This window comes from Pisolithus orientalis (assembly GCF_024613125.1).
Source record: "Pisolithus orientalis strain OTSU chromosome Unknown F5J12scaffold_2, whole genome shotgun sequence".
Lineage (NCBI taxonomy): Eukaryota > Fungi > Basidiomycota > Agaricomycetes > Boletales > Pisolithaceae > Pisolithus > Pisolithus orientalis.
In genome coordinates, this window is record NW_026260783.1 from 1,327,686 (window position 1) to 1,351,098 (window position 23,413).

Below are 23,413 nucleotides of genomic sequence, written 5' to 3' on the forward strand. Positions count from 1 at the left end.
GTCACTTCAGAGCGCCCAGCGTGTCCTCACGTAGTCCATGACAATTGACACCTGTCAGTAGCCCCTGCAAGCCCCCCTTCCCACTAACACAGTAATAGAACGTGAGTACTGTTCTTTACTGGCGTGTGCCCTCGCGTGCCCAACTTCCAATCAAGTGAAGAAAGACATCGGGTGCTGAAATGGCGAGCGTGTAATGAAAGAGCCTGAAAGAGCCGAGTGTGCGCCGCACGTCAAATGCCACCTGTCGTCCGATCGATCATACAGTATAACAGACATGCGCATGTCATTCTTTATCCGCTATACTCCTACCCGAACGGGAGCGAGGTCTCAGCGCCTCAACCCTTGCACGTTACTTCCACTGCCCAGTTCTGCCGACCCACCATCGATGGGTTCATCGTCCCTCGACTGCCGGAACATGGTGGAATTGGTTCCAGATGGGAGACGACGTACCGTATACTCAGGAAGCTCGTAATTACCGCCCAACGCCATTTCCTTGGTTCGACGTACCCATATGTATGTGCTCCATACATACTTATTTGTTGACGACTAGTATTCCCTGCTGATTATTACGACTTGTGTCAGGTACGGGACAGTCCATTGGCTCATATGCCTCGTGTCAACAAACACCTTTAGAAGCACCGCAGCAGGGTCGTTCCTCTTCGGATACGAGCCAACGTGGGCCACACTTTTCATTCACACAGTATAGCAACTTTGGTCACTTCTTTAAGAGTTCATCCTCTCATCATCATTCACACGTTGTACCGTGCCGGCAGGGTAGATCCATTGGAGTCCGTAGTCTTAAGCAGTCCGATGTGCACGGGGTAAATCTATCGTGCATCTTTTCCACCCTTGTTACTCTTTTTCAATCTTGATCCCCCGGATTCACGAGCCGTTTTCAACGAGTCTTTCCCGTCCCGCCCACATTCGACCTGCCGCGCCGCGTCTACATTTTCCGTTTGTGTAGGACCATCTAAGTTCTTCGTTTGGATAATCGAAGGCGCCGCATCTTGTGGCCCGTCCGCATTTGCCACGGGAGGACACTCCTGTTGCATTTGTTCAGGGTTATCCGACCAAACCCATGCGTCTCGAAGTTCACCACGGAAGAAAGCGGTGGCTAGGAAAGCGAAGATGCACGTCGGACTGGCGTTCGTGGCAAGTTGTTGTGGGGTTTGACAAGGATGACCCAGAAGTTCGGCGGTGCACAGACAAGCATATCCAACAAACGACCAAATCAGCACGATTGCACCGCGATTATAGAAATGGGAATAAGGCAACCTTTCCCCCTCCGCAGTGACTTACCTCAGATATAGCAAAGCAGGCTGGGCCCTACCAAGCGTGTGCATGACCGTCATAGTGGTCACCAGGCCCAGTATGTAGGACATTAATGTGACGAAGAAGTATGGCTTGCTGAACGAGTCCGTCTTCTTCGATCGAGAGTAGTCATAACGAAGGGCCAAGGCGACAAACATGCCAGGTATGACGATATCGCCGAGTCCGAGCATCGTGACCCCCTTTTCCGTTGTGAATGAGAGGGATTTAGGCCATAGAATTTTGATGGGCACGTCGAGTGACGTAGCGACCTCAACCATCTTGAGTAATGCAGTCAGTCACTCTCCACTGCCACTCGACCACTCTACTCGGTGAACTAAACCAAATTCTCACCACATTGGTACCAAACACCCAGTAGACGTCATACAGAAACAGACCTGAAAGCAAGACACAACCTGTCTGGAAAGAGTCCAGTCTCAGGATGGACAGTGCATTATGGGCAAGCGCGAGGGCGAGGATATTTGTTAGGATGATAGACTTCCGATTCGTCTCGGACGAAACGTAAAGGGCGGAAGGTATCAAAGACACAGGCAATAGTATCAATGAGGGGGTTCTCAAAGACATCGAGAACAATTCTGCATATAACGTTAGCCAACAACACGGCAGTGACACAATTGCCCGAACCTAGAGGTCCCTTCAGTACGAAGACACGAGTTTGGTCGAACCGCTGCCAACAATCCTTCCCAGCCCCTAATCTCGCAAGGCGAACGAGACACTGCAAACATAGCAGAACATGGCAGAAAAGACGAAAGAAGTTTAGCGGCAACGACACGCAGCGCGGTACGCGCAGAGCAACTTACCCTCCAGACGCACCCCGCTCCCACAAATGAGAGATACCAACCCAACAGTCTATTCAACCATTCTTTGCCAAAATACTGAACCAACAAATACGTGGCGAATAAAGCCACGGACCCGATCTGTTGGGCAGTCGCTAATCGTCAGGATGGGATGATGGTCATGTTGAACCCTTGGCCATCTGAAGTGCACTTACGATAGGGAATGTCCACGCGTCAGCCGAAGACAATTGCTCTGAAATAGATTCTTCCTCCCCGTCGTCAGGTTCGAGGACATTTCCGTTTCTTGGTTTCGAAGTTGACTTGCGAGCGCTCTGAAAACGGTTGGAACCATACAGCCACCATGACAATTTGGTACAAGAAGCGTTAAGTACACACCGGAAGAGAACCGAAAGCTCCCGCAAAAACGCATACGCTTGCTAAACTGAGAAGGCCACCGTACGAAGATATGACACCCCAATCTACATGGTCCATGGAAGAATACAACCATCGTCCGGGACTCCGTGATACCCATCACTCAACGTGTGTTTACTATTATTTGTTCCTGGCTCAGCACTACGCAATGACTGCCGTTCTTTACCCCAGCTTCAGGCATCGTGCAAAGGTAGACTAAATTAACGGATGCATACGGTAGAACCAGATAGAAGGGGTGGTAAGTACAGATATAGCAGCACAGTGCCAGAAATTCGATACATGTTATTTAGTCATTCGTCGCCACTAAAAGCACAACAAAAATTCCGAGTGCTTCTAGTTTGCATTACTTCATCCCTATTCGTCAGCCCCCCTGGTCAGGAGTAGGGCTTGTGGACTAACGCCTGAGGAAAAATTATTTAGTACCCGGCGGCGATACCATTCTTCCTTGAGTCGCTCGCCGCTGATGGTATTGGAAAATCAATACGGACCAGAGGGGTAGAGTTTAATGGGTGTATCACGCACCAAAAATCGTGCCTTCTTTTTGCAGGACAGCCTGAACTATGCCAGCAACGCGGCCGATTGGTTTCACTTCCGAAGTTGTTCTCATGTTTAATAACCAATGCCTCCCTAGATTTCACGAGATGCCTTACCAGTGACGTTGTGTCCTCGATCCCTCAGAAAATCGACGAGGTCGTTCGGCAAAGTGTCGTCCACATCAACCTCCATTGGAAGTAGTTGATCATGCATCCGACCATACTCTATGGCTTCACTGACATCTAAACCCCAGTCGAGGTTCAGGATAACCTGGAACAATGACGGGAAGATGCGGGATCCCCCCGATCCTCCTATGGCAAGATAAAACGACCCATCTCCGTGTTCCATGATGGTGGGTGCAATGGAAGAAAGAGGCCTCTTGCCCGGTTCTGGGTAGTTGTCTTGTGGTAGGTGGCCCTATCAGTGCTACGCATGCGTTGGTTTGAGCAGGTCACCTACACGGCGATGGCCACAGGCCAAAATCATTAGGAAATCCAGGAGTAGAAAAATCGTCCATCTACTTTTGTTAACCCTTCCCTGCCTCCTGTAGTACTCAACTCTCACCTCGTCATTCAAAAGAATGCCCGTCTCCGGATCAAGCACCTGAGAGCCAAACACAAGGTTGACTGTAGTTGTCAAAGCGACAGCCATACCCTGGCTATCTACGGCTGATGTGTGGCTCTGAAATTATCCAAGTACTCACGGGACCCCGCTGGTGAAGGAAATTACAACTTACGGTGCCATGATCAGTCACAATGTCGAATTCTGGGTTGTAATACCCCACTGGATGAGTACGGTCCTGTAAAGTGTGTAAAGAACATAGATCGTCCTATGCGCCGAAACTCACATCAGTCAAATTGGCAGCTATAAGATCTGCGAAATCCTTGGTAGAGATTTCAGCGATGAGGGCTGAATTGTTGAGCGCAAAGGATGGATCCCCTATTCTGGTCCTGCTAACCCGTAAGTAATGTATACCATACTCGGTTCAAAAATCCAACACCTTGCTGCAAAACCAACTGCAACCACCATGTGGAGTGAGTAGACAAGGGATTGATAAGAGGCTGCTCACATTTCTGGGCCTCTACTATGCGATGTGCATTCAATCCGCTTCGGCCTTCGTTGGTGAGATCAAACCGTTCAATTAGATTAAGCATGTGGAGCAAGGCTGGTCCTGATGTGGGGGCTCTGGACGTATAGACTTTCTTATCTCGGTACGTGCCTCGCAGCGCCCGTTCGACTTTGACAGCATAGCCTTCAAGGTCTGCATGTGTCATGATGCCTCCAGTTTCTTTAATTTTCCGGACTAGTGCATCAGCTATAGGACCCTACAAGATACGTTATCCTCACGGCCATTTCATGTCAATACTTTGGTGCGTACCTTGTAGAACGCATCTGGGCCATCCGATGCGAGGACTGACAAAGTACGAGCGTAATTCGGTCTTCGAATAGTCTGCCCCTCGATTAGGGGCTTTCCATTGGGCGCAAACACTGTCCTCCATTCATCCTGTCCTAACATTAGTCTAGAGTACGTCTGAAAGATCGTTAGTCAACAGCAGTATGCCATCCTCTGAGTACTGACTTGAATGCGTCTGGCTAGTTCTGTATCCACGGTCCATTGGTTTGCAAGGTCCACGCTTGGTTGTATAAGTCTATTCCATGGCAGAGAACCCCATCGTCTGTGAGCTTCTTCAAAACCACGGGTTTCGCCTGGTACGGCGACAGACAAACCACCGTACTTGGCAGACAGTGGGTTCCCGGAGAACATAGTGGTATTGGAAAGAGCCGGGGCAGTCTCGCGGAAGTCTATCACGTAAACTTCTGAGGATGCGTTAGGCGCACTTGGGGGTATACGAACGGTCATAAAACCGCCACCACCAATCCCAGACCTACAGACCGAATCAGAGGGGAAGCATCGCATGGATGTCTGCGGAACGTACGAGAACATGTTGACCACACCAGTGCAAAATGCAGCACTGATAGCAGCATCGACAGCATTGCCTCCGTCTTTCATCACCTCGACACCAATATCCGAACAGCGTTTATTCTCTGATGCAACAGCACCATGTTCAGCAACTATGAGAAACGCTGGATTCCGGGCCGATGGTGTAGTGGAGCCTCGGAATTGATCCCCGCAACGTAGAAAGGCGAAAGCGACGATGCACATCACAAATAAGAGGCACTTCTTCCATCTGACAGAGCGCCTTTGCGGAATATGCGACGTGTAGAGTGGAAGTTCTTCGGACCGTGAAAATTCTGTGTTCTCGAGCGCGGCATACGCTTCCTTGGGAAGGAACGACTTGGGATCCATGAGCAGCACGAGTGCCGGAAAAGCAGGTCAGGCAACGATTTTGACGGGTGTCCGACTCGAGCCTGAAAGACGGTCAGCGTTCAGAGTAACTTGCACGGCAGCTCTAAACCAAGATGCGCGCTGCTGCCATGTACCAATGGTAGTGTGAGTCGATGAGACGAAGGCTGAAAGCCCTGGGGAAGACATATTTGTATGACTGTACTAGGCTGGTACTAAGCCGATCCGAGACATGTCGACACGGTATGTTCACGTGACACTCACTGATAAGTACTTGACCACGTGGCACGGATCTTTGCACAAAAAGTCCTTTTCTTCCTTATCGACCATGGAAAACCTCCCCTTCAAACGTCGCAAGCATGGCTTAAACTCACTCTTCGATCGCATGGTTGCCACGATGAATACCATTCACCCCTATCGACGAGCAGCGGGTGCACGGTGGCACCGAGCATGTTCTTGTGTGGCGCCCTCTTCCAGCGACTGTTATGCCCAAAATTCTATACCCCAACAGTTGGGAAAACTCAGCCAAGATTTCTTAGCAAGAAAGACGGACGGAACTTGGAGTGTTGATCCGAAAGGATCTCACCGGTATTTCTACGAACAGACTGGTTACCGGGTTGTTAAAGCGGTGGTGCGGCTATATGCGCACTTCTGCCATCGGTAAACCTAAGTCACCATTACGACTGCTTCTAGGTGCGCCCGGAAAGTTGTACCACACCACTTCCGGACTGGATGGCGTCCACTCTGTGTGTTTTAGAACCAAACGACCCGTTACGAGCTCTACTTCCGTCTTTGGAGGTTGCACAGACTCCTGTGAGGAATGTTGGTAAGGTACCCTGCTCACCGCAGGAAGAGCAAATTTTTGCTTTTTGTTACCCGGATACGGCAGATAAATCATCGAATCCCGGTCCCCTTCCCCCAACGTTATCGCGGGATCGCAAACACCACACCATCCGGAATAACCGATTGACAGACTCCCTTCCATCCGTGAAAACGTCTGATTTTTACTTGCCTACCAGGCCTCCGTATGCAGTATCGGACCGCTTTGTATCCAACCGCAGAGTTCCGTTGTCGTCACACGCTGCTTCTAGCTCCCCCACCTTCTGCAAATCAGAAGGATCGACTGCCATTGGAAGGTACCATCCTTGCGTTTTCAAGGTTGCCATTGACGTACCTGGTGAGCCCGAAGGGAGAGTATGCTGCAAGACGTAACCCTAGGCGCCCAGTCAACTCCAGGGCCCACCTACTATCGCTTCAAGTTGGACTCCGATTCTGCAACTGAGGACGTCCTGTCATGTAAGACTGCAGACAGCAGCTTCGTGTTCGACATCGACGCTATCGATTTCAGCTGGAAACCATTCCTCAGATCGAAGGTCAGCGACGGACACCCAGTGTATCAGCGAGAGAACGATACTTCGCAACAGATGTCGCCGTATTCTCCTGTCAGCGAAGCGTTAGTTTCGGACGGCCTTGGTCCTCATAGTCCAATTTATACTGACATAAATCCCACGACCACAACCAGTCCACTAGTGTACGGGCAAAATGAGCGACCTGTATGTCTTCCCCCGATATCCGATGACCCCACAGATCTGCTGCGTGAGGGACCCCCTTACCTTTTGGACAAGGAGGAGCATAGGATGTCTAGCTCGGAGAGAGCTTTGCCTGACGAACGCCCGGTGGTGCTGGCGGAACCTTGTGAATTCATGACTGCCCGCCCGTCAAGACATTTTACCAAGCAACGACGAACGATGCCAGATCCAGGTGTTCACCCCCCCGGGGAGAAGGCGAGCACCTCAAACCACCACGCCTCGTGGGTATGACCCGTCTTCGAGGCCCCATTTCCCCATTCCTGGGGCAACTTGGAACAAAGGTCATAAAGTGGTGAATGTAGAATGTGGGAAATCCGGATTGTTCTCTATTTGCCTATTGCGATGGTGATACTTCTGTTATCAGTCCTGCCCCTAATGCGCAGCGAGAGAAAGTAGAATGGAAGACTACAAATGGCAGCGCTACTACCATCCGACCTCGGCACCGATACTAAACTCCTCCACTCGTATACCTTGTTTCCCTTTGACTTTTGACAAACGGTATCGCTCAAGACCGTATATTTCGTACGAGACACTGGTGAGCTTCATCGCTCGGATGTGGTGCGGTCGTGAATTTGCAGCAAGAGCATGCCTTCGCGATTGCCAAATACATGTAGCAAGGTTTAATCCAGTTTCTGAATCTGGCATGCCATACCAGTACATGATGAGCTTCGGAAAAGCATGTCTCAGTTTGTGTCGGTGTACTGCTGATCAATACATACACCACCATTCGAGATAGCTTCTTCGTGGGCCTTCCTATCAGCTTCGTATAGAGCTGGAGGCAAGAAAATTCAGTGACAGGCAAGAGAAAGTTGAACGGATGCCAACCATCGCTGTCACTCCCTGCCTTTCGCTTGCTTCGGAACACTACAGCATACCACTCGCGTTCTTCGTCTAGTGGAAGGTCCAGATCTAGCCAGTTGAACGATTCTGCATATGGCAGGCGGGCGTACTCGCTGGATAGCGGACGAAAATGATGAAGCGCTTTATGCAAAGACAGAGATGCTGGATCAATGTCAGGTAAGTGGGTCTTCGTAACTAATGGTGGTCTGTCTGGTCGACTGTTAGGTACCTCTATACCCGGGGGTAACGAGGAGAGCAGAGGTGGAAGGTAGAGGATGGTAGAGGATGGATTTTTCAAAGACTCTGAATCAAATGTAGGCGGTTGGTGGGGATCTCTCTCTTGGCCATCATTGATGGGTAGAGTGCTTCCGGCGGATAGGTCCTTCTGGGAATCATGCACGAATGGCAGGAACTGGATGGCCATGACGCAGATACTGCCAAGAGGAAGTGCAGGGATTTAACACAGTGGGTATGGATGAAGGTGAGGTATGCCCAGAAAAATAGGTTGTTGCCCTTGAGTTTGGTTTGAACAGTACTCTGTTCAGTAAGCAGTGAAATGATCTGACGCACTTCACAATGTATGCCTCCGCTGAGATCTATGGCGTAATGGCATGAATTGCGTGATCTCGCGTCGTAGCATTGAAATCGACAACCATTCCTCTAGGTTAATTAGTCACTTTCCATAATTACAAGCCTGAAACGAGCCGCCACGGAGGCAGGTGGGACTGAGTGATTGAGCAGCACCCGGTGATAGTCCGTAGATGACATCGATGAGCGTTCGACGGCTCCGGGGAGCTTTAGAAACAGCTTTAAAGGTGTCAGCAATGGGAAATGGTTTTCGCAAAGACCGGGGTCCTAGGCAACCTCTATCAGTAATCGATTAATCCTCGGTGATTCAGTCTCAGACAAGACAAGCGACGTATTCACGTGACTAGCAACATTGACCGGAAGCAACCACTTGACTTCGCCGAGTCTCGCTGAGTATGACAACCAGGAAAGCAGCTGAGTCGACACTCTACCACGTTCATCCCAAAGGCTTTTGGAAGAAGTTTCGTACGTATGACTGTGCCCAGCCTTTTTCACGGAGCTAAATACATACTTCGACTGTAGGTGATGCGGTGGTTGTGAACCCGGAAATCTCAACCGGCATCCCAATTGCAGGAATAAACAGATACCCTCCGCCTGGCTCCAGGCCGGAAAAGTACTCAACTCCAGCAAGTAAAGGTCAGAATGCCATCGCTTTCCGTGAGTGATTGTGACTCAGTTTCTCTAGCTTCCGATCCTGCTCAAAATCCGTACTGGAAGCGCGATGTGCGCCGTGCTTATCCTCAACTCTCTGTGGTCACACAAACGGATCTGGCCACTTTGTTGATTCAACACTCAGCAGCTAAGTCGTATGTATTTCTGGTGTTGTTTTGAGCTGTGGCCTTGAAACATGTCATGTTTAGCATTCCTGCTCCTTCCGAGTCCGGCGACACCGAGAAAGTAGAATTGCCCGCAGAAAAGCAGGAAACCACGGACTTAGCGCAGGCGATCGCTACCATCACCTCGGAAGCCAAGGTTTATAATGAAACTAGGTTGCCACCGAGTATCCCGACGGCGTTCAAGAAGTGGAGACCCGAGCTTGCCCCGGATGCACCTCACGATCCCGATTCGTACTTCCCAATGGTGTTATACAAGTAGTTTTAACTGGTTGTCTCACTTCCAGCTCACATAGAATTGATTCTCTTGCGGCGATACTTGGCTGATTTTAGACCCGAACTGGAGTGGTTCTAGATCGAAAAAACCTTGTGCACAAACCAACCTCATTGATGATGGAGCGAAAGAACTGACTTCACCCATTTTCTTTCTCCTCCAAGGTGATCATGGTAGGATTATCAGGGCATCGCGTATCACTCATCGAAGAGGTAGGCTGTTGCGTTGGAGACCGGAGAACGTAAGTATCCGCTCTTGCGTCGTCTCGATGCCAGCGGTGTTGGAATGAATTATTAGCTATGGTATGTGATTGCCGCCTCGTAGTTGATGTCCATGAACTACAACAAAAAAACACGTCGCCCGTTATGTGTGGGTGTTCTATTTCTTTCCTTCTCATCTTTTTCTTTTTCTTTTTAACTTGCTCATCTCGTCGAGCCCGATGACCCACAAATTCAAACGGCAAGTGAGTGGAATGATACGAACGAGCGTTCCACTCCGAATGCGATATGCATGCCGACTCCTGCTGGAACAGTTGGACTCGTTGAGGTGACAAAATAGAGGAGCGCTCTCTGCTGCATGACGGTCGTGAATATCCGAGCTCATGATCGCTGGTTGTGTCTGTATAGTAGATGTGTATCACTCCTAGGCGTCTGTGGCATCCGAGGGTATGGGCGCCCGATGTAAGCACTCCTTGAAAAGGAAACTGTGTTCGACAACTGTTCCACTTCAAATCAGAGGCAAACGTCACTAGTGCATCTCAGAGAAGCATGCCAGACATCTTGCCCTCTACGACAGCACCAGGCGCATCTGCGGAGGCCCAAGCAGCGGCCTTTGCTGCAGACGACCGCATCCATTTTTCAAAAGAAAGTGGTACATGGAGGCTCGAACAGGAGGATGGCACAGAGCTCGAGTATGACGCAGCCAAAGGGACATGGGTGCCTGTAGTAGGTGCTCTTTTTTCAGTATCTCGCCTGGGCATGACCGCCACAGGTTGATGAAGATTTGGTCAAGAAACAACAAGCTGCTTATTCGGTACCCGGTGTAGATGAAGAGGTGCGTGTTGTCTGGGCCTCATAGTCCTCAGATTTACTGACCACCTCTGGATAGACCCCTGCCGCCCCCGTACTAAAGCGTGCCAATAAAAAAAGGAAGGGACTAGAAGATATCCCCACCGCTGGTCCATCCAGCAAGCGCGGAAGGAACGACCAGGCGAAGCCCCCGAGGTCTAAGAACACTGCTGTGTTTGTAACCGGACTCCCACCCGACACTGAAATTGAGGAAGTCGTGGAACTGTTCAGTAAATTCGGTGTCATCGAGGAGGATGATGAGGGAGAACCCAAAATCAAACTATACGCTCGCGATGATGGGTCATTCAGCGGAGAGGCACTGGTGGTTTACTTCAAGGAGGAATCCGTCCCACTTGCCATGAACCTCCTGGATGATGCCGAATTGCGCATAGGCGATCCGTCCACGATAATGAGAGTCCAGAGAGCGGAATTTAAACATAAGCATACCAGCGATGCCGGTGACGGCGGTGTCCCTCGAAGAACCATCGACAAGAAGAAAGCAACTAAGCGAATAGGAAAAATGCAAAAGTACGTAGAGACTGTTACCAAGACCTTGCGTGACGACCTAACACTGAGTAGGAAGCTACAGGAATGGGACGATGATGACGGTTTTGGTCCTGCCAAAACCGAGGAAGATCGCATTCATAGTCATAATAGAAGCAGCCGAGTTGTTGTCCTGAAGCATATGTTTTCCTTGAAAGAGCTGGACGAAGATCCTACATTACTGATTGATCTGAAAGAAGACGTACGGGAAGAGTGTTCTTCCTTAGGAGAGGTAACAAACGTTGTCTTGTATGATGTAAGTCTTTTGCTAGTCGCGCATTTTGTAGTCTCATGGCGTAAATTATACTAGAAAGAACCGGAAGGTGTTATGACCATAAAGTACAAGGAGCCGCTAAGTGCCCAAGCTTGCGTAGTGGTGAGTCTGCAAAAGTATGATAGAGGATTTCTATCTAATTCTCGGTCAACAGAAGATGAACGGTCGATATTTTGCTGGGCGACGTATCGAGGCTTCGCTCTTCGCCGGTAAACAGCGATTCAGACGTAGTGGTGTCGACGACGACTGGCAAAGTGATGGTGAAGAAGCTGAGAAGAAGCGCTTGGATGACTTTGCCAATTGGCTCATGACCGAGGAAGAGTAGGAAAATTTCTAAGTCGACAGTGAACTGTGATCTTCCCCTACCAAGTCCTACCATATCGCACTCCGCTTGCGTCGAATTGCAATATATTTTCTTTTGGCTCAGTGTCATCTCAATTTTCAATTGAAGTTTGTTTTCGGCTGGCGCTTCTTGGGTGACATTAACCGAACGCAGTGGCCAGATTATGATTTGAAAGTGAGGGCAAAGGTGCAAAAGAGTGTAATGTAGGAAATGAGTGAAACCATGGGTAGGCTATGTAAAATGTTCCCCGACAAGAGTGAAATCAGCCCTACGATATGTGTAGAACCGCCAGGGACGAAAAATCAAGGACAAAATGGCGATCGGAATACTGAAGGCGATCACAACGGGTCGTGACGAGGAGCGGGCGACCACAAGCTTCGAGGCTGGCATGGGGAGCAAGCACAGCATCATAAAACGATAGCCTCGCTTCCATGGGACTGTCCTTCATCAGACACCACGTATGGACTGCCATCAACCGGTTCCGGTACACCCTCGGTTGAAGCGGGGGAACTGACTACGAGCTCTGGCAGGACTGGTGGTTCACTTGAGATGACTGGCCTAGCTTCATCCTCATCATATGTCACCTCCGAGAAGGCAGAAGAGACACGTGCGAGTCCCGGGACTGCATCCGTTGAAGCTTTTGGAGTGGCAGCTGTGGTGGAGAGACGTGCCATGATCGGAGTGCTTGTGTTAGCAGCAGTAACAGTCGGTGAATGAGTGTCATTCGATTGTACTTGTTCACATGGTTGAGGTGGGTCCGCAAAGTCCCATGCACGAGGAACAAGTGCGACAGGCATGATCCTGGGCATAATAAGAACAGCGCTCTACGAACTTGAAAACCCGAGTTCATACCATGTCGCACAACATACCACGCCGTTCCCCTCGTCTGCTGCACGTATTGAGTGCCACTCCATTTGCACGAACTGTGCGAAATAACGGATGAAAGGAAGTATCTCTCGCACGCCCTCATTAAGGACCGATATCGCAGTGAGAAGGTCTAGTACCGCAGAGCTTGGTGCGGCGGCGGACTGTATATGTGCCAAAGTCGGGGGAGGGAGGCAAACTTCAAAGCCCCACCAATCTGTGTGTGATGACCATTGCGTAAGTACTTCTATATGAGCAAGTGCTGCCTTCTACTTACAAGTGAGGACGGATATCCGGTCTGTAGGGACAGTCACACCTTTGTGGTTTGGCATGACCGCTTTGCCGGTTGCGTATCCCAGGGCGAGAAGCTGCGGTGTAATCTCCTGGATGCCCTCTAAAACGGTACCCGCAGTCGGGATAGCTCCGGCAAAGGACACCCGGCGCAGTGGCCGAGGCACCAAAACCCATATTAGGGGCCGCGAGGAGGTCAAGAACGTGAACATCTCGGAGGGCATCAGAAACAGCAACTACAGAAGCAGAAGCAACGGAACCAAGCTTCGAAAAGTACCGTTCGTGTGCCTCATCGTCAGTGACGTCGAGACAAACCGCGTGGAGAGGAATATGCAGGTCCATGGAGTCATCGGTTGGTTGAGGTGGAAGACACCTCAGATGCGCGATCACCTTGCTTGCAGACTTTGGCTTCGAAAGGTGGGAATGAACGCGTCTCACTGCAGTCTTAGTGGACGAGCTTGTCTTCAGTGGTTTTGCACCAGGAGACAAATTGCAATCGCCGACAATAAGTGAACGAACAAGCACGGCACTCTCTTTGACACGTTTCTCAGTGCTTGCTTTGCGAAGGGAACGAATTGCGAATGTTCCTGCTTTCCCGGGATTTCTTCCCTGCGTTTCTGGCTACTGATGGCGCACGAACCGCACGTGCGAAGGTGACCTGGGAGTGAGTTGTAGATTTATGCTCGGACTGCGCAGATAGCTTGGATTCGGAACGAAGGAAAGCCAGCGAGAGGAACGAAAAGCGTCCCAGTTCTTTGACTGAAGTGGGTTGCCCGCAGTGGCTAGCGGTCTCTTCAATACAAGACCCCGACTGTTCGTTGGGGGTCAAAAGCGTCCCATCTTGCCCATGAACAGGTGAAGGGAGTGCCAGAGAAGTGGCGGGATTCGGAGAGTCGGGAAAATGAGTTGAACCACGTTCGACCATAAAGTCAGGTGCATTAGTCTCGCTGGGAGAAGCGTGTGCGGTCGGTGAGTGAAAAGACTTAGAGAGCGTCCCGAGAGTGGACGCTTCGCTCTCGACCTTGACCAGTCTTGACTCCTGCTTGACTTGAACTACTGTGGGCTCGTTGACCCCGGCAGTCTGGTCAGAAGCAGCGAGAGGTGACCTCAGGGCTTTCGTTGTGGCAGACTTGATGAAGCCCAGCATGGCCGACAATGTTACCGAGTGAAGAAAGAAAAAAGAGTGAAGGGAATGGAGTAAAAGTTCGAGTGGTGCTGGTACTTATGTAGTACCGACGGCAAACGTTTCGCGTGAGAAAGCCATCTTGGGTTCTCGGGTGCCTTCGCTTGGGCGGGTGGACAGCAGGAGGCGAAAGTAGGCTGCTTGGGGTCCAATGTTGGTGAGCATACCACGAAGATTTCATGAGGGACATCCTCGGGGATCAGACAGGAAGCACTCGCAGCAGAGCTGCCAAAACCGTGTATAGGAGCTAATTCACTTATGAGGATGGTTCTGGGATGTCAATGCAACAATCAACCAATTGGAGTTCAAGTCTCGGGTACATCGACCAACAATTCTCATATTTCCATTGTCTGTGAGCAGCGAACTCCCAGAGTGTCCAGCCTTAGACCGAACACCACCTGCAGTCGGTCGAGCAAGAATATCTTGACCAAGGATATGTTGCTTAGTCAGCCGTGTGCGTGGGAATCTTTTCTCCGGACTCGTCCACAACGCCTATCGTACTCAACTATCGGACTATTAGCATTGTTCTCGGCCAGTGACCATGGCGCTTGGGGTCTTGAAAACGTCAAGTGAGTCCAGACTATTAAATGGAATACAGGAGGGCACTGAAAATTACCACAGTCAAGCACGCCTGTCGACGTGCAGCTCTAACACCTGCCAATGGAATCTGTGGTGAGTATCAGTTTGAACACGTTGTATTGTCTCTATTGAGATGTCATGATAGCCTCCCGTTTTCTGCATCTCTCCAAACCCGTCCGGTCGCCGGAGACGACCCCTGCCATTCCAACCTCTCAAGAACCTGTCACTTCCCTTGCCATGCGTGGTTCCAACCAATTCAGTCTGGAACACCCTCGGAACAAGGCTGGTATGTCTCTGCTCGTTTATTTGTATCCGCTCCTTTACCGTTGAATAGAGTATGTCCTTTCAACCCTTGACAAAATTGCCAGTTGGGCACGCCAAGGTTCTATGTGGCCCATGACTTTTGGTCTTGCATGTTGTGCTGTAGAAATGATGCACATGGCTGCTGCACGTTACGATCAAGATCGGCTTGGCATTGTCTTCCGTGCTAGTCCCCGACAAAGCGACATCATGATTGTCGCCGGCACACTGACCAATAAGATGGCCCCAGCTCTTAGAAAAGTTTATGATCAGATGCCCGAACCGCGGTGGGTCGTATCTATGGGATCGTGTGCGAATGGGGGCGGGTATTATCACTATTCTTATTCGGTGGTGAGGGGTTGTGATCGTAAGGCTCTAACCTGGTGAGAGTGGTTCCCGGTGCTCACAGCTCGACAGGGATTGTCCCCGTGGATATTTACGTTCCGGGGTGCCCACCAACTGCCGAAGCGTTGCTTTATGGAATGCTCCAACTCCAGCGTAAAATGAGAAGGAGCAGGAAAGGCGTACTCTGGTGGGTACATGGCTATAGTCCAAGAAGGCAGTGGCTGGATTGATTTGTGACAGGTACCGCAAGTAGCATGACTTCCTCATTGAAGAGACTTGGAGAGCATAATCAAAGTTAGGCTGTGTGAAACGATAGAGACTACTCTTGTCTTCTAGCCACTGCAATAGACATCGACCAGTATCTGAGACATTTATTTGTGTGAACGGGCATTAGTCCCCGTCCGGCCGTGCGAAACGGATGCCAAGTAAGGTACCGGCTCGGCACTGCCATGAGCATCGCCCAATTTCCAGTTGGACCAGTCCCCCACCGTCCCGTCAGTTGGATCTGAGTCCTTCTGTGCAAAGCCAGTGCTCGCGGTGGTCGTCCAGAGCTCGGCTGGCGGCTTCGACCCAAGTCTTTCTCACTGCCTCGTTCCTTCTCTTGTCTGTCTATTCTCACATTCGCGCTACGCACATCGGGCGTTCTAAGGCGCCTTCTAGGAGTACTTTTCTATAGCATCTCGTGTCTTGACTCTGGGCATCCCCAAAGTTCCTCTTAGTGGCGCAATCCAGATCTTAGCCATGGCCACAGTCTCAGCACTTCAACCTGTGCATGCCGACGCTCTTCCTGGCAACCTTCAACTAAACTTCTTTCAGAGCGACCTTGCAGTCCCGGACATGGACATCAAAGGCCATGGATACGCGCCTCCCTCCGACAAGGTTCTCAGTGCCTACCCTAACGTCCTTCAAGCACAAGCTCAGAAGGACTCGGCTTCTTTAAATGAACCTCCTACGTCCGTGCCAGACGATGAACGGGGCCGGAATGATGGAGATCATGACCCACTAAATCCAGTCTTGGAGAATGGTCAGCACTTTTCCCATCCCAAGCCAACCTCTCAAGGTGTCTCCGCTCGTCACACCACCGGACGTTTCAGTCTAGATGATGACACAAGTAGCGGAAATGTCCCTCCCTTATTGAATGGTGGCTTGATGGACTCGGGATTCCTTAACGACTCTTTTAAGTCTCTTGGGGAATCTCTCACAGTCTCTCAGCCTCCTCCTTCATCACCACTACAGGTCCAGTCTTCCCGAGACATTCCAGTATCGCTCCACCCTGCGAACAGTCGACAAACCCCCTATCACTTATCCGAGGGTGCAAGTCATCCCAGGTTCCCTCCCAATTCTCTGTCGAGGCCCTATAGCCCCACACTAGGCATTCCCATCCCGATATCGACGAACCCCCGGGCATATCCCCAACACCCCACATTTATCACACCTGCAGCGGCTCCAGATCCAATAAATCCCATCCTTTCCCCCACTCCGCTCCAGCCGCCGGAAGAGGTTTGTGTTGAGTGTGCCATGCGCGACCAGGACATGGCAGATGTGATCGTCACTGGCCCCGGAGTTTGGGACCGTGAGAGCGACGTGCTCTACCAAGAGTTATTGAGGAGGGAAGAAGAAGAAGAAACCGCAGGTATATTGCGGTCAGAGTGTTCTTCCCGACCCCGGGCTAGGGGTGGGCGCCTCACCGAACAGAACCTCAAACTATGGAATATGATGGCGAGTTTGTACCTTACCTTTTTGACGATATACTCATTGGAGGTTGGCAGAACCCCCGAGAACCAATGGCAAGGCAGCAGACTTTAAGCCAGTATGTAAAGGCTCAGCGATCTCTACTCGAGGCCGAAGCTTTGGCACACGCACGGGCAATGCAAGAGTCTAAGCAGCTCGAGAACTCAGTCAAGGACACTTATGCACAGCTTCGACGATCGGTGCTTGAGCTGGATGGTGTGGATGACAGCGCTTTCAAGCTCAAACCCTCGCGTCCTACTAGTGTTGTAAATGGAAACGGGACACACCATATTCGAGGGGCATCTCGTGACATCACGTTGCTTCGAAACGGTCTCATTGTGGAACATGTCGATGTCCGTCGTGAGGAAAAGGACGAACGAGAACGTCGTCGTAGGCGAGAAAAACAGGAGCGCAGTCGCCCTCGAAAATCTTCGCGTGCTTCTGCCATAGATGTCACCTCGCTCTATTCCTCAAACAGTATCGTTCCTCACACTGACAATGGTTTTGGTGTGATGTCAAGCCCTCGGCTTTCTGGAGTTGGTACTCGACCTGCAAGCTCGCTTACTGTCCCAGTTGACAGACAGGCAAGCCTCAGTCAAGCGTACTCGCAGGCTTCGTTTTCGGATGCGCATAGCCCTGGTTCTGTATCACCGAGACGCTCACGATTCTTCGGTTTCAAAAATCTAAGCGGCGCTTGGAGAAGCCAGGACAGTTTGGCCGCTTCAGGGATGTCAGGGAGTATGATTGACATGCAGTATGTTGTTTTATCTTCTCACTTGGGCGGTCCTGATACATTTCATTTCCCCCAGCGTAGCGCTGCAGCGCGAAAATTACGCGTCAACTGTTCGTCCGCCAGCGGACAGAAGCAGGTTACCTTCGCAGATGCAGAGTCAATTATGGCCCCCAGCAGAGGACCAGGATGGATCTACTCTTGCCGCAGCTGATCAGAAACCCAAGAAAAAGAAAAAGCGCGGTTTCGCGAAGATCTGGAGTCTAGTCAAAGGATCGTCGGGCAAGAGCGACACTCGCATCGAAAACTTAGGACGTTCTCAAGATCGTCATGACGACGACTCACCCCTCACACCACCCCCACCACTGTCGTATTTGGTGGAACGCGGACCCGGAGAGCATCTCAATGGGAACGGACGTCATGCATCGACTCCGTCTCTTCTTTCGACGACATCACCTTGGAACGGGTTATCATCACCCGGTATGTCACCTCCCACGGCTCCCTCTAGTCTTCTCCCATCACCCACTTCTTCGCGTCCGTCAGGGGGAAACGGAGACGTGATCGAGAAAAAAGTTGCCCTGCTAACCGATGACAAAGAGGCACACGAAACTGTAGCGCCGGATGCTAGGCTCAGGCCAGTTCATCCTGTCACATCTGAACCGGATATCCGACAGAAAGTCCAGTCGCCCAACAACATGACGCTCCCAAAATCAACATCTACAATGTTGTCGCGGGAAAAGTCGTTACCGCCACTTCCAGGAGAATGGAAGCCAAGGTCACAAAACATTGGGAGTGAATCTCGCCCGCAGAGCTTCTACACCTATGACCCTCGCCATGGTAATCACGATCCATATGATTTAGCACCTCCCCATGCACCTTTCCGCACGGAAGCCAGGCGCCAGTCTTTCAGTGGCGTAACTTCACGTCCCACACTTGGCATTCAAACTATGCCATCCGGCGGTCACGATTATACGCGGAGCCCAAATGGATTTTATAACGAATTCGGCATCTCACAGAGGTCTCTTGGTCGCCTCGACAACATTGAAGAGAACCCTCCCGTTCCCCCCACCCCCAAGCGCAAGAGCAAGCTTATCTTTGCTTCCCTTCTCGGTAGGAAATCCAACAACCCTTGTGAAATGAGTGGTTCGATTTCACACGAGTTTCCGCGTCTGTCGACACCGATGTGCGACGGAAATGAAGACAGTTTGTATTCTGCATATACCAGTTCTCGACAAAGCGCGGGACCCCGGATGTCTATTATGTCCCGCAAAGCCATCGAGGAACTCGTTGACCAAGATCGCGAGTTTGTAGCCTATCGCTATCCGTCACAGACCCACTCGCTCGGTGACCTTCTCCGATGACGCATTGCTGAAGACTGCACCCAGTCAGTTCCTTGTAGTTTTTTTTTTGGTTTATATGGATTTGGTTCTTTCCATGTACCTCAGCCCCCGCTCGCCAGACGCCCCCATTTCTCTCATGAATCACTTCGTACCTACTTGGTGTTTCCTCAGGACATTGCCCGACTTCTTTTATAATCGGTGTTGTACATTGTCCAAAGCGCACTCGTCTCCACGTTCGACATGTATATGCATGAGCTCTAAGACACTTTCTTTGATATGAAATGGCGGTAGTTGCATTTGCGAAGAGAAGACAAAGTGGGAACCAACTAACAACGTGATTGGCAGATAAGAGAACGGGTACCACGTGATCGAATAGATTGGCCGCTAGGAGGCCAGTGGACTGCGCCAACTCTTCCTGCAAAGTTGACTTCAATGGTAGGGAAATTCTAATCACGCACCATACTTGCCCGCCCAGAACTTATTTCCAGGCACCCCGTGGCTTATCTGCTGAAGAGAAACGCATCAAGCTGTTGGAAATATTCCATGAGTCGGTAAGTTATCAGGGGTCACTCAGCTCCAGACGCTAAAGACGACACCCGACAGAAGGACTTTTTCCAAGTAAACGTTCCGTACAGTGCGAAAGCAACCCAAACTTGATCATCTCGTCCTTCCAGCTAAAAGAACTGGAGAAACTTGGGCCAAAGCTCAAGGGGATCGGTATGATGCACCTCCTCAGTAATATGTGTCACTTGTCCTGAGCACCTTCACATAGTCTCGCAAACAGTGAAAGACGTTCTGCAGTCACTCGTCGACGACCGATTGGTATATACCGATAAGATTGGGTCCTCCAATTGTACGCGCACATATCATTGCATACATGCGCATATGCTCGGAGTTAACGGAAATTAGTCTTCTGGAGTTTCCCCTCGGAACGCGGAAACATAGTACGTCGACTAACCTCCCTAAGCTGAATGATAACGATATCGGTTCAGATTCGCAACCGATTGAATGCTGCGAATAACGCGAAGTCGCACCTTAGAAGTCAACTCCAGGAACTTGATACGTCGCTTAAACGCGAAAAGACCGCCCGACCTGAAAGCGTTTGTTCTATGTGCCTGCTGAGTATTAGCTGCTTTGCGACCTGATTTGTTTGTTGCCGCAGGAGAAGAGGACGGCCGCGTTGGAGAGGTTGCAGGCATCAAAAGATAATATCAAAGCGCTTGAAGAGGAATTGAATGCATATGGCGTGTGCCATCCCACCAAAGTGGAAGCGAAGAAACGAGCTATTGTCGCCGCTCACGAAGCTGCCGTGCGATGGACTGGTCTGTGCTGTGTACCTGTTTCCTAATTTGCGGAACACCTGAACCAGATTGCGTCAGATAACTATACCATCCTTCTTGTCTACTTCACCCGCCAAAATGCAGTGGGTGAACAGGAGATTCGCAAGTTCCTAGATATCGAGGAAAATTACGAAGATATCTACTGAGCTAAGATGCCAGTGACTGCTATCTGCAGGGCAGCTACGTGGCTTCAAGATAATCACTAGTCCGTCATTAGCGAAGTCACAGTTGTACAGACCCCGTTCACGAAAACGCTGTGCGTACCTGAAATTCCGCAACCACCCTACTCTTCGCCTGGGGCCCGCGGGAACAGTCATGCAAGGAATAATAGGTCACCGGTGTAGCAAGCACGTCGGCGTACGGCCGCCGCTTGAGTACATAGCCAAAGTTGAGGATGACCGAGACCGAGGTTAGACCCTGTTAGGCCCATCTGAGAAGCACCCAAGATACAGTTATTAGCACTTCTTTTACGCCTGTGCAAACCTTCTCATTGGCCAACAAATCCCTTAGTGAGTGCGAAAGATGGTATTCCTCAGTGCCGTTGACGCGTTCTCGGGGTGAGTTTCAACTTCTAGTTTTGCAGATGGGTCTATGTATACAGCCTAACTTTAAGCTTTTAAGGCTAGGTTGCTTTGCACATTATTTGTGTCTATGTGTTTCCCGTCGAAGGTCGGTGGTTCGTCCGAACCTAGTCTGACTCAGCTGATGTCCGTCCTACGGCATACCTCTATCCACCTCACACTTTGGAGGTCAGTGAGGTCACCATTTCTATCGCGTTTGATTGTTTCTCTTCTTGCAAACTCACTGTGTGGCTTCCCTTGGTTCGTCTTCTTGTCTTGGCGCTACCTTCCCGCACAGAACAAACCATTTCGACATCCGACACGTGAAACAGAGGTCATGAGACTCGCTAAAAAAATTCAGCCTCCTTTTGGAATCCGAGTTGTTGTAAGACCTCTGTGACGACGGGTTCATCCGAGGGCGGAGGAGTCATATCCGACCTCCAAATAAAGGTCGTAAATTGCGTGCTTTTCCGGGTGTCCACAGACCACTACGTCACTTTTTTCTTCACGTCTCCACTCGCGTCCTGGCCATGGCAGATAGCCATCTCAACTTCAATGCTTCCTCCAAAAAATCGTCGAAGCATGTGGTTAGGTATGTTTCATGAGCATCGCAAAGGGAAGGCGCTCATGGCACTGCGAATAGGCATTTCACGCCTGCTTGGTTTACTGTCATAATGGGTGCGTAGCAATCCACCACCCTCGTTCGCGAGTAGAGCCCCGTTGAACCGAATGAATCAAAGAGGCGCTCCGTGCGGATCTGTTTGAGATTGACCACATGTATTCACATTGCTTCACTTTCAGGCACAGGTTCTATCGCCATTCTATGCCTTAACTTCCCATACGGTACTCAGTCTCCTGTGGCGACCTATCTAACACTTGCATTCCTCTTTATGGGCCTCGCACTTTTCTTGCTCTTCACAGCAATCAGCGTGGCTAGGTACACGCTATACCCTGATATCTGGCATCGAATGGTCCACCATCCAGTTCAAAGCTTATATCTCGGGACGTTTCCCATGGCAGCAGCGACACTTCTAACTGTTTCTACAACGGCTGTCCGGGAGACCTTTGGTCTCGGTCGCTCTTTCGTGTACACGCTATGGGTGCTCTGGTGGGTCGATGTTGTAATATCAATTGCGTGTTTTTGTGGCACATTGCATATGATGTGAGTTTGCAATGTAATAAGCAAGATTACAGTCGAGCTAACTAAACTAACGCAGGAAAGGCCGTCAAGAGCACCCGCTGGAGTCAATGACACTCAGGTGGCTGCTTCCCGTCGTTACACTGATCGTTGTATCCTCTACGGGAGGTGTCATTGCACCTGTCATTACTGCGTACTCTCCTAGTGGCGCTCTCATTACGGTAACCTTTTGTGTGTGCATGGTCTCTGTTGCACTACCCGTGGTGATGATGATGCTCACAATCTACCTTCTACGCTGTATGGTATATGGATATCCTCAAGGATCTCTCATCTTGTCATCCATTTTCCCTCTGGGACCCTTTGGACAGTCTGCATATGCTATCCTCCTGATCGGGTCGGCTTTACGTTCTATCATCCCGGAAAGCTTTGGAGACGCACAAGGGTTGTTCCAGTCCGCAACTACACCGATCATAGTTCAAACTTTTTGCGTCATGATCGCCCTCGCACTGTGGGCATTTGAAACTATGTGGCTCGTGTTCGCATTGCTGGCGATGAGACACGCTGTAAACAATGAAGGTCGATTCTCATTTCAACTATCCTTCTGGGGCTTGATTTTTCCGAATGTGCGTATATTTCAAAATACTAGCCAATAAAATCCCTATTTATTCATTGCATTTTTCAGGGCGTATACGCTAATATCACGATCATTCTTGGTTCGACGTTCTCCTCCAATTTCTTTCGCGTGTTCGGTGCCGCCTATGCCGTTGCAACGTTCTTGTTGTGGCTCTATGTGTTCGTGCAAACTGTACGAGTACTTCCGAGCGGACGGATTTTTGAAAGTTCTCCTGACGAAAAGGAGATTGCAGAGGAAAGTGTGAGCAACACAGTATCGATAGATGCGGATAAGACCCAACCTTAGAAGCTACAAATTATTCGAGGTATTTACTTAGATTTGTACCTCAGCTACCCCGCAGCGTAGTCAGCCAATAGAATCAAACCACATTCTATGATACTCGGTACTGAGTGAAACGCTTAAGCACTGCCAGATACATGCACCCTGCATGGGTAAACCCATCTCGGCGACACTTGTGTTGCTTGAAACATGCTGAAGCTAAGACCGCCCTCAGAGAGACAGGGCATGCGATTGGCATATATAGAAAAGCTAGTGACGTCGGTTGTCAGCTCTTTTCTTCTCTTTTTTCTTTCAGCTTGGAAACCTAAACAGAAATCCAACGCCTTGGAAAACAGTCAAATCACATCCTTTGAACCGGTACTATGTACAAGC

At 50.3% G+C, this 23,413-nt stretch overlaps 11 protein-coding genes across 11 annotated transcripts; 7 read left to right on the plus strand and 4 right to left on the minus strand.

Annotated features, from left to right (window-relative positions):
- Positions 1–685: 685 nt before the first annotated feature.
- F5J12DRAFT_194683 (signal peptide peptidase-domain-containing protein) lies at positions 686–2,989 on the minus strand. The gene is made up of 7 exons (XM_051738352.1): positions 2,502–2,989; positions 2,321–2,437; positions 2,130–2,246; positions 1,954–2,044; positions 1,663–1,904; positions 1,300–1,589; positions 686–1,140 (listed from the first exon to the last, which is right to left on the minus strand). The coding sequence occupies exons 1-7, from the start codon at positions 2,595–2,597 to the stop codon at positions 828–830; spliced, it is 1,266 nt and encodes a 421-aa protein (XP_051605019.1). The 5' UTR covers positions 2,598–2,989; the 3' UTR covers positions 686–827.
- Positions 2,612–5,573, minus strand: F5J12DRAFT_798236 (gamma-glutamyltranspeptidase). Its single transcript, XM_051744207.1, has 12 exons — positions 5,009–5,573; positions 4,651–4,957; positions 4,450–4,602; positions 4,141–4,396; positions 4,072–4,087; positions 3,919–4,021; positions 3,808–3,870; positions 3,636–3,752; positions 3,531–3,588; positions 3,188–3,472; positions 3,060–3,125; positions 2,612–2,997 (listed from the first exon to the last, which is right to left on the minus strand). Exons 1-12 carry the CDS (start codon positions 5,377–5,379, stop codon positions 2,954–2,956), a joined length of 1,839 nt encoding a protein of 612 aa, XP_051605020.1. The 5' UTR covers positions 5,380–5,573; the 3' UTR covers positions 2,612–2,953.
- Positions 5,574–5,704: 131 nt separating this feature from the next.
- Positions 5,705–7,196, plus strand: F5J12DRAFT_887885 (uncharacterized protein; the record flags this gene model as incomplete). The annotated part of the gene is made up of 3 exons (XM_051747217.1): positions 5,705–6,007; positions 6,070–6,570; positions 6,636–7,196. 3 exons carry the CDS (start codon positions 5,705–5,707, stop codon positions 7,194–7,196), a joined length of 1,365 nt encoding a protein of 454 aa, XP_051605021.1.
- Positions 7,018–8,397, minus strand: F5J12DRAFT_194660 (uncharacterized protein). Its single transcript, XM_051738351.1, has 3 exons — positions 7,791–8,397; positions 7,685–7,737; positions 7,018–7,631 (listed from the first exon to the last, which is right to left on the minus strand). The coding sequence occupies exons 1-3, from the start codon at positions 8,227–8,229 to the stop codon at positions 7,389–7,391; spliced, it is 735 nt and encodes a 244-aa protein (XP_051605022.1). The 5' UTR covers positions 8,230–8,397; the 3' UTR covers positions 7,018–7,388.
- A 349-nt stretch (positions 8,398–8,746) lies between these two features.
- Positions 8,747–9,543, plus strand: F5J12DRAFT_798247 (NUZM, NADH-ubiquinone oxidoreductase 21.3 kDa subunit). The gene is made up of 4 exons (XM_051744208.1): positions 8,747–8,858; positions 8,916–9,029; positions 9,079–9,199; positions 9,254–9,543. The coding sequence occupies exons 1-4, from the start codon at positions 8,789–8,791 to the stop codon at positions 9,486–9,488; spliced, it is 540 nt and encodes a 179-aa protein (XP_051605023.1). The 5' UTR covers positions 8,747–8,788; the 3' UTR covers positions 9,489–9,543.
- Positions 9,544–10,207: 664 nt separating this feature from the next.
- Positions 10,208–11,786, plus strand: F5J12DRAFT_798250 (uncharacterized protein). The gene is made up of 6 exons (XM_051744209.1): positions 10,208–10,444; positions 10,491–10,553; positions 10,608–11,095; positions 11,147–11,371; positions 11,423–11,486; positions 11,539–11,786. The coding sequence occupies exons 1-6, from the start codon at positions 10,268–10,270 to the stop codon at positions 11,707–11,709; spliced, it is 1,188 nt and encodes a 395-aa protein (XP_051605024.1). The 5' UTR covers positions 10,208–10,267; the 3' UTR covers positions 11,710–11,786.
- A 31-nt stretch (positions 11,787–11,817) lies between these two features.
- On the minus strand, positions 11,818–14,268 carry F5J12DRAFT_798252 (uncharacterized protein). Its single transcript, XM_051744210.1, is given in 5 exon segments — positions 11,818–12,528; positions 12,580–12,808; positions 12,869–13,012; positions 13,050–13,435; positions 13,455–14,268. The coding sequence occupies 5 exon segments, from the start codon at positions 14,027–14,029 to the stop codon at positions 12,135–12,137; spliced, it is 1,728 nt and encodes a 575-aa protein (XP_051605025.1). The 5' UTR covers positions 14,030–14,268; the 3' UTR covers positions 11,818–12,134.
- A 304-nt stretch (positions 14,269–14,572) lies between these two features.
- F5J12DRAFT_798256 (NADH-ubiquinone oxidoreductase 20 kDa subunit) lies at positions 14,573–15,656 on the plus strand. The gene is made up of 6 exons (XM_051744211.1): positions 14,573–14,634; positions 14,687–14,737; positions 14,790–14,930; positions 14,979–15,311; positions 15,362–15,476; positions 15,530–15,656. The coding sequence occupies exons 1-6, from the start codon at positions 14,607–14,609 to the stop codon at positions 15,540–15,542; spliced, it is 681 nt and encodes a 226-aa protein (XP_051605026.1). The 5' UTR covers positions 14,573–14,606; the 3' UTR covers positions 15,543–15,656.
- Positions 15,657–15,760: 104 nt separating this feature from the next.
- Positions 15,761–19,494, plus strand: F5J12DRAFT_798263 (uncharacterized protein). The gene is made up of 4 exons (XM_051744212.1): positions 15,761–15,892; positions 15,950–17,008; positions 17,059–17,774; positions 17,830–19,494. Exons 2-4 carry the CDS (start codon positions 16,031–16,033, stop codon positions 19,109–19,111), a joined length of 2,976 nt encoding a protein of 991 aa, XP_051605027.1. The 5' UTR covers positions 15,761–15,892; positions 15,950–16,030; the 3' UTR covers positions 19,112–19,494.
- F5J12DRAFT_887892 (Mnd1 family-domain-containing protein) lies at positions 19,372–20,576 on the plus strand (the record flags this gene model as incomplete). The annotated part of the gene is made up of 10 exons (XM_051747218.1): positions 19,372–19,377; positions 19,436–19,525; positions 19,579–19,641; positions 19,694–19,708; positions 19,765–19,807; positions 19,863–19,943; positions 20,000–20,034; positions 20,083–20,190; positions 20,253–20,412; positions 20,470–20,576. The coding sequence occupies 10 exons, from the start codon at positions 19,372–19,374 to the stop codon at positions 20,574–20,576; spliced, it is 708 nt and encodes a 235-aa protein (XP_051605028.1).
- Positions 20,577–21,667: 1,091 nt separating this feature from the next.
- F5J12DRAFT_195109 (voltage-dependent anion channel) lies at positions 21,668–23,126 on the plus strand. Its single transcript, XM_051738353.1, has 3 exons — positions 21,668–22,152; positions 22,208–22,751; positions 22,811–23,126. The coding sequence occupies exons 1-3, from the start codon at positions 21,881–21,883 to the stop codon at positions 23,045–23,047; spliced, it is 1,053 nt and encodes a 350-aa protein (XP_051605029.1). The 5' UTR covers positions 21,668–21,880; the 3' UTR covers positions 23,048–23,126.
- The last annotated feature ends 287 nt before the right edge of the window (positions 23,127–23,413 follow it).